This window comes from Vigna umbellata, chromosome 1 (assembly GCF_029865625.1).
Source record: "Vigna umbellata cultivar VRB3 chromosome 1, Vumbellata_1.0, whole genome shotgun sequence".
In the NCBI taxonomy this organism is placed as follows: domain Eukaryota; kingdom Viridiplantae; phylum Streptophyta; class Magnoliopsida; order Fabales; family Fabaceae; genus Vigna; species Vigna umbellata.
This window is the reverse complement of record NC_142165.1, coordinates 96,823,194-96,831,377: the sequence shown is the minus strand read 5'-3', so window position 1 is coordinate 96,831,377 and position 8,184 is coordinate 96,823,194. Positions and strand designations below refer to the sequence as shown.

The 8,184-nt window shown below is 31.7% G+C and overlaps 1 protein-coding gene across 2 annotated transcripts; it reads left to right on the top strand.

Annotated features, from left to right (window-relative positions):
• Window positions 1-4,618: 4,618 nt before the first annotated feature.
• Window positions 4,619-6,404, top strand: LOC124838755 (uncharacterized). 2 transcript variants are annotated; one of them, XM_088104952.1, is made up of 4 exons: window positions 4,619-4,801; window positions 4,901-5,033; window positions 5,135-5,264; window positions 5,372-6,404. In XM_088104952.1, exons 2-4 carry the CDS (start codon window positions 4,901-4,903, stop codon window positions 6,216-6,218), a joined length of 1,110 nt encoding a protein of 369 aa, XP_087961078.1. In that variant the 5' UTR covers window positions 4,619-4,801; the 3' UTR covers window positions 6,219-6,404. The 2 variants fall into 2 exon arrangements, with proteins under 2 accessions (XP_087961078.1, XP_047170400.1); XM_047314444.2 differs by lacking the exon at window positions 4,619-4,801 and having other exon boundaries at window positions 4,816-5,033.
• The last annotated feature ends 1,780 nt before the right edge of the window (window positions 6,405-8,184 follow it).

The following is an 8,184-nucleotide window of genomic DNA, read 5'->3' as shown; positions in this document are numbered from 1 at the left end:
ACATAGGGAACAAATCATTTATCGTCAAAAGGGTAAATAATGGAAGAGTAACAATTGGATCAAATCTTCTATTTAAATTAAAAACCTAGTCAAGTAACATTCTATCCAGTTTTGGTGTTTACTTTATTTATTTATTTATTATTATTTTACTTTTATGTGAATAAGAATTATTCGGACATCCCAACATTTACAATCTTAATGTCTTTCATCTTAGTTTCGTAATTTGATTGTTCCTTGTTATAATTGGAGAGAAAAAGAATGAATTATCAGTAATGTAAAATTTATTATATACTCTTCGATTTGCTTTTGAAAAAGTGAAAGGTAAAGGAAGAAAATACGAAAAAAAAATAGAAAAATGGAAAACGGAGAAAGAAAAACATGAGAATTGAGAGGATAAAAGACGTTATGAAAGTAAGAGAATGTTACTCTGACTATCTTTAATTTAAATTTAATAGTTAAGATTATATGTTTTCAGCTCTTATGATAAACTCTTGTTGTACCTTATTATAAAAGTGTGTTTGGTAAAATTAAATCAGGACTTTACCACGCTCGAACGGCCATTCCCTTAATGGAGATGAAATGAAATTATTATATCCGAGATAGTAAACAATAAAAGTTGAAAAATAATAAGAATAAAAATATAGATAAGAAAGGAAAGAAAATATAAATCTACCCAAGTGTACGAATAATAAGCACACATATATTGTATGAGAAATATACTTATTATGTATGAAAAAATTCATAAAAATTAATACATGAGTAATTAAGTTTTTAAAGAATAATTACTTAAAATCTCACTTATAACGAGTGTAAACTCGTGTTAAGCTGGATTTTTTATAATACGAATCTATGAGTGCCCAACTGTATCTTTATTTTTCTTTTTCATTTTTTAGTCAGTCCAAGTCTATCTTTTTTTATTCTGCATTTAATCTGTTTAATTATTCTTTTAAATAAGTTTAGCTAACTCTTAATGTTTTTATATGAGAGTGTCTAACTCTATCTTTATTTTTTTTTCAGTTCAAGTTTATATTTTTTATAAAAAAAATATAAAAGTTCCACTTTAATAAAGTACATTTTTGTTATTTATCTTCCATGTATAAGAAATGTAATTTTAAAGTCTCGCAGTGTACGCCAAAAGTGTTTAAATTTAGTTAAATATATATATATTTGAAAAAAAAAGTAGTAGCTATTTTCCACGGGTTCACATTCTTCAATTTGTTCTTAGGAAAGCCACTTAATTATTGATATAGTATATTGGTCAATGGGTTCGCGATTCCATGTACTTGTGATGGAAAATACATAACAACTTCCTTCTAATTTAAAATTAGTAAGCTTTAGATAACACGTATCACTTCCTTTGTTTTTTTATGTTATCGTTTCTTAATAATTTTCTTCTTCTTTTGTATAAGTTATTTTTTAAATTTTAGGATGATATATATTTTTTTTCAATCATACCCTTATTTCTATTTTTTATCATGTATTAAAAAATGTTTAAACATAGATGGAGAAGGGAAAGAGAATACTTATAATAACCTATTTAAAATTACATTAAAAATAGAAAAATATATATATTTTTAAAGACCAATTATTATATGGAAAGAAATAGAACATTTATTCACACTAACTATATGACGTTTACGTCAAACTCATTAACGTAAGTATGATTAAATAAGTACATATATCATTTAATGTGATCTTTCATTATACCTCTCCTGCTATTTGCTTGAGTATCGGTGTTGTCTTGCTATCCCATTGATTGGACTGTAATAACTATAACTTAACCATCCCATTCATTATAGCACTCTCTATTTATAATTGAAAAGTATATTTAAACCGACTACACCGTTTAAAATATTTCACTTCACATTTAACCAATTCTATTTATATATTTCAACAAATTCTAAAAGAGAAATATACTATATCAAATTATAATTTCATTCATTAGATTAATCCGAACAACTAAAACTAAATCGGTTCAATATGAATAAGATGAATCACAGATTAATTGTTTCATCAAATTTTAATATCACTGTTATAGGACTAATCAATTGTATGGGTCCGAGTCGTTGGGTTGACTTTGCAAATTGTTGAGAGGAAATAAAAAGTTAGTGTAAATAAGTTAAATTTGATTGTTTGCATGAAGTTTTCCCTACACATGCAGAATGATATTTAGAGAGTATCTGTGTATATATTAATAGCTGTTGTTATTCTTTCAATTTCGAAGTCCCTGGTTATGAATGTGTTGAAGTTAGCGTTATGTCCTATTTTCTAAAGAAAGGGCCACGGCAAAAAATAGGAAATGTCGATGCCTTTGTCCGGTACACACATAAAATGCTTACACATTAAATCACATTAATAAAGTTAGTGTGTGATATGTTTCTTTGTTGCTGCTCCTTTCAACGGAGATAAGTATCTTCCGTCATGGTAAAATTCAACAGAAGATATTTTTAAGATAAACGAATGCGATAAATATGTCCTATTACTCAAAGAAACTTATTGTGCAAGATATTGGTAAAAATATAAGTACCAGATAAAAGTCTCCTAGTGAATATAAATTATAAAGTTGGGTAAGACTCACAAATATTAAACTTTTATATGGTATTTAGATCTATTATAGGAAAACTTATAGTTTGCAAGTAGTAAATATTATTAGTTTATCTTACTTAACAAATACTAAACTATTAGTATAACTAAGTTTTAATAGTTTTTATTATATATAGTAATATGACATAATAATATATCAACAAACGTATACAAATATATCTTTATTTGTCTTTTTATATAAAATGTTAGATACATTTTTTAGTTCTAAGAAATATCAATTGGTTTTCATATGATGTTACTTACTGTTTCGAGTAGGGGTTGAGATCCCTTACTCAAAACATTCAAAATTGTTATACAAACTCGATGAACTTCCTGATGATCTTATATTATCTAAATTATTGTTCAAATTAATTATCAATTAATTACCGTTCTGGACTGACCAATCACTTTTTAACTGGATGGTCGACCGCCCGGTTGGCTATGTAGTCATACAATATACTAATATTTTTTTTATATCTTATTGGGTACTCTATGTTAAAAAGATCAAAAACATATTTTGTTTTAGAGTAGAAATAAAAGTCAATGTTGTTGATAATTAAAATAACAATATTATATATATATATATGTGTGTATGTATCAAATACTGATATAAATTAATCTATTTGTGCATAAACATTGTAATATTTATATTAGTATTGTCAACAAAAGTTGTATTGATTAAAAAACTAACTTAATGTTTAACGTTGATTTAATTATTAGTAAATGATAATTTTATATACATACCAGAACACGCATGAAACATTTTGACACAGACAAGAATCTTTTCTTATCTCATCAATGTCAATTGTGAAGGCTAATTCTCAAAGGAAAAAAAATGCTGAATTTGATGATTGCTTGGTGTTGGTTCGATGCATGGCGACAAAAATCTTCTCTGGATAAAGAGGCTTTATTTAAAAATTGAATGATCAACTAACTTGTATTATAAGCTAAAATAATCAGTAAAACGCAGATTATACAAAAACATTGTGCTAGGTAGCATTGTCATACATGATCTATTATTGGTTGGAGAAAAACTTATCTGTAAATATAATTGCCGTGATTGGCCAAACTCTCCCAGAGAGAAGTTATCATGGCAATTGCAGAAAATGGTAAATTTGTAAGATAGAAAAGATGTTAGGGAAGAAACCAGGGTTGAAATTGCATAGGTTTACTCTTTTTATCGGACTCTCAAATTAATAAACCACCATTTCACTTTTTTCTTTTTTTTTTAAAAAAAAAATTAGTCAATATGTCCTCCCTCGACCCCACAAACCTTTCCATGAACCGCTGTCGGTTGATTTTATAGTATTCTTAACGTTCACAGAACTAAAAGCAGACATGCCCAAGAAATATGAAGAAATAAAAAACTAGGAGCAAAAGTGATTTTGTTCTCATTATTTTTCTCATTTCAAAGACTGAATTCTGTGCCAAACTCTAAGTTGGTATTGGTAAGAAGATTATAATATAATAATTTTTGAAAGAGGAAATTTAAAAAATAAAAGAAAGTAAAAGTGAATCCGAGGTAAAAGGAAATAATGAAAGGTAACAGTTATCTACGTCTTAACATCTGTGTCACTCTGAGCACTTGTCCCACACTAAACATAAGTACCTTAGCCTCCTTACATCTTAATTAATTCTAATAATCCCAAGACGCAACCTTCTCAAATGACACATGCATTGGATCACATTGTCAAAAGGTAAAACTGAAGATGAATTATATGCTATGAGGTCATGATTGGTCCATATTGTTATTAATCAAATAAAGCGCCAAAAGGGTCGAAATTTAGCATGCAGAATATGTACATGATTATCATTTGCTATATGAGGTTATATTTCAGACGGAATCGAAAGTAAAACAGACTGAGTAGTTAGTGCTTAATTGGTAATTAATAAAAATCAGGAATCACATAGAGTGTATGTTTATAGAATCATTCCCTTTAATTATTTATTTTTTAATTTTCTAGAAATAGAGATATCTTAAAAACCAATCTATTCCAATGCAAAAGCAGCAGCGGATTTGCGTAAAACCCACTTGATTGCTGCACCTTCCTCAGGGTTCTACATTCTCTCTCTCTCTTAACTTCAATCCTAAGTATGATTTATGATTTTGCCTCCTCTCTTTAAATGAACACAATTAGTTTGGGTTACTCTTTTTCCACCCCCACAACATAACAATATTTCTACCTCGTGAAACATTTATAAATGACACGACCACCGGGTAATATTTCACGCTATATAGAGCCACTCACCACTTCAAAGCTTACATTCTTCCTCCAATATTAAGTAACATCGCCATTCCCTCTGTTCTCTCTCACAGATGGGTCGCCATTCCTGTTGTGTAAAGCAAAAATTGAGGAAAGGTTTATGGTCCCCTGAAGAAGATGAAAAGCTGTTCAACTACATAACCAGATTTGGAGTTGGATGCTGGAGTTCGGTTCCCAAACTAGCTGGTAACAACTTACCTATGTTTCATAAATACTATTCTTTCTTCTCTTTCACTCGTTCAAAAGAAAAACAAGGGAGAGTGCTTAACTCATTTCATTAATCTCAGGACTTCAGAGATGTGGAAAGAGTTGCAGGTTGAGATGGATAAACTATTTGAGGCCTGATTTAAAGAGAGGGATGTTCTCACAGCAGGAGGAGGATCTTATAATCAGTCTCCACGAAGTTCTTGGAAACAGGTAATGCATTGAAGGATGTTCAATATACGATATAAGTAAATCAATTTTTTCTTGTGTAAACGGTTAACCATTTATTGGTTGTGAAATTGTTTTCTTCTGAATATCAGGTGGGCTCAAATAGCAGCACAGTTACCAGGGAGAACAGATAATGAGATTAAAAACTTCTGGAATTCGTGTCTAAAGAAGAAGCTTCTGAAGCAAGGGATTGACCCAAATACACACAAGCCTTTAACAGAAGGTCATGTTAAGGAAGAAAAGAAAATCACAGAGACAGCACCTATGCAAACACCACTGTCTCAAGGCCTTTCAGTTCCATTAACTTTCCCTTCATCACAGGGAACAACACTTTTAATAGATTCCAATTACTATGATGGAGGACTAACTGAAGCTTCAAGAGAAATGTTCTTGAACAAGCCAGCATTGGACCCGTTATCCTACTATGATTTTCCAATGGGTGCTGCTCAGTCTGGTTTTAACTTACCCATGAGTCAGTATCAGACAAGTCTTAAAGCATCTGATCAGAGTCCTTTTGGACCCAATTCAAGCTACGGATTCCTTTCATTGCCAAGTCTAACCAATTCTGATCATGGAAACGTGTCGGTGACGGAGTTTTCAGACAACAATTCAGCTTCCAAAATCAGTTCATTGCTCATGAATGAGCAGGTGAAAGAAAGTTCCAGCAATAGCTCAAACATGAGCACCATTTACGCTGGAGGAGGGTGTCATATCAGCAGCATGATGGAAAATGCAAGTTTCTCGTGGGAGGGTGACAACAAATTTGACCCTTTGTTTCAGTTCCAAGTAAATGCCACAAAATCCGAGGATTTCAAGACAAGTCCATGGGAAGAGGGGCAGCTTCAGACTCGCAATTCGATAGATTTCACTAGCTTTCCATTAACTTCACTTTCAGAAGATCTAACCGGGGAAAATTTTGATGTATTTCAGCATATATGAACTGTAAATTCTTTCTTTTTTGATTTTTGGAACCCTTTTTCATGTTAGTAGAAAATAGAACGATGTTGATAGTACAGGAGATTTGTAGCTAAAGATTTGTGACGATCCCCCTCCCCCGAAGTTATTATTTCCCTATTGATGTATTTGTTTTCATCAGCCAAAGTTTGAATAACGATATATTCTCCATGATTATTGAGTGCTGCTAAATTTGTGCAAGTCAGTGAATAGTTTTTTTTATCAGATGCAGTTACCTTGTTATTTTTTCTTTTATCTTTTATCTCCTTTATCCTTGTAGTAGCTGTCTTCTATATCAGGTGGTCAAAGAGTAGAATACGATAAAGAGGAGAAGCACCCATACAGTGCACCAAGTTACGAATTCCATTTAATTTTGGATGATCATTCCTTTTATAATATATATGATATTATTATATATCACACATGGGGACACACGCTCGTGTGTTTCTCAAAATATACATGATGTATATAGTGGGCTTTGGTAGATATATATTAGAGGTGGCAGGGTTTGAATAAGAAGATTATCCTGTCCTATCGTATAATGAGAGGATGAAGCTTTCGCTGGCATATGACAGCACCATGCATTTGGTGAATCCCTCCAAAAGGCTAAAATTGGCTCCCCAAAATCTCCATTATTGGAGAGAGACAAGTTCATATAACTGATTAAAGTCTAAAGCTATAGGGTCCTCTCCTTCTGTGTAACATATACGGTTCCAAATTTAAACCACCTTTAAAATCATCTTTAATATAGCAGTCACCCGAGTAACCACTTCCATCACCACAACTTGCATGCGGTGATGATCTTATTTATTATATACATATACAATAACAGTTCTCGGGGGTTCTAAGGGTTTGAAGAAAATTATGCTTTTCAAGCGAGAGAGGATGTGACTGCACAGTTTATAATAACAGCTGAATTTAATTGCCTATCAGTTTGGTTATGTTTCTTATATATACATGTTCTCTAATTATGAAAAAGATAACCAATTAAAGCAAATGAAATGAGAGAAGAACCCACACAATGACGTACACCAACTACTCTAGTACTTGTTACAACCACATATGCATCAGGCATAACATAGGCCATTATTGAGTCATAAATCAGGAAAGATTAAATCTGCTCTCAATTGTCACGCAAACCCTTTTAAAAAAGTCAATCGGTCCTATGGTGATGGTGAGGATGATCGATGAGATGAGAGATGATGTTAACTGTTTGGACATAGTGCATGTAATTTTGAGCCACTGTGTTGACTTAGCTAGCAAACAAAAGTGTGCAGTAACTCCGGTGAGGACCACAGATGGTCCTACCCTAGGTTGCTACTTTGCCATATACCAAATTAAGACGGTGAAAGTCACTATTACTTCAATTAGAACAGCTGTGAACTAAGGCATAACCACACCATAAAAGCAAGAGAGGGACAGTGCATAACCACATCATAAATTAATTAGCTTAAGTGTTTAGCCTATGCTCACGCTTCTCCTTTATCATGTATGGCTGTTTGGGCAAATTATGATATAGCCATAGCCAAAAAGATGCATTATTATGCCACAGCTAGCTTCGTATATACACATATATATTATTGCAAATCACGAAACTTCCTGCAACCAAACAGCTTCTCATCGTGAAGGCAGTTATACCTTTCTCTAGCCTCAAAAGTCATTTAGATTCTCAGCAAAATCAGAGGCAATAACATTGCTGTCAAAACTTATGATTCTACAAACCACTGTAAAACCTTCATCTGGATTCTCTCAAACCTGCTCTCTTAATTATGATTACACTCTATTTTTCGACAACTGATGTTTATAATAAGATCCTTTTTGTTCCTAAACAAATCACAAGTAATTGTTTTCTGTAGTAAAAGATAAATTTTCAATTTATTTCTGCGAGATTTAATCCAAAAATGGATAATGGTCAATTTTCATAGCAAAACTATGCATCTTGAAATATAAG

Coding starts and splice junctions, on each gene's coding strand:
- LOC124838755 (XM_088104952.1), top strand. CDS start 4,901: ATGGGTCGCCATTCCTGTTGTGTAAAGCAAAAATTGAGGAAAGGTTTA. Junction 5,034..5,134: donor TTCGGTTCCCAAACTAGCTG/GTAACAACTTAC, acceptor CATTAATCTCAG/GACTTCAGAGATGTGGAAAG. Junction 5,265..5,371: donor CACGAAGTTCTTGGAAACAG/GTAATGCATTGA, acceptor TCTGAATATCAG/GTGGGCTCAAATAGCAGCAC.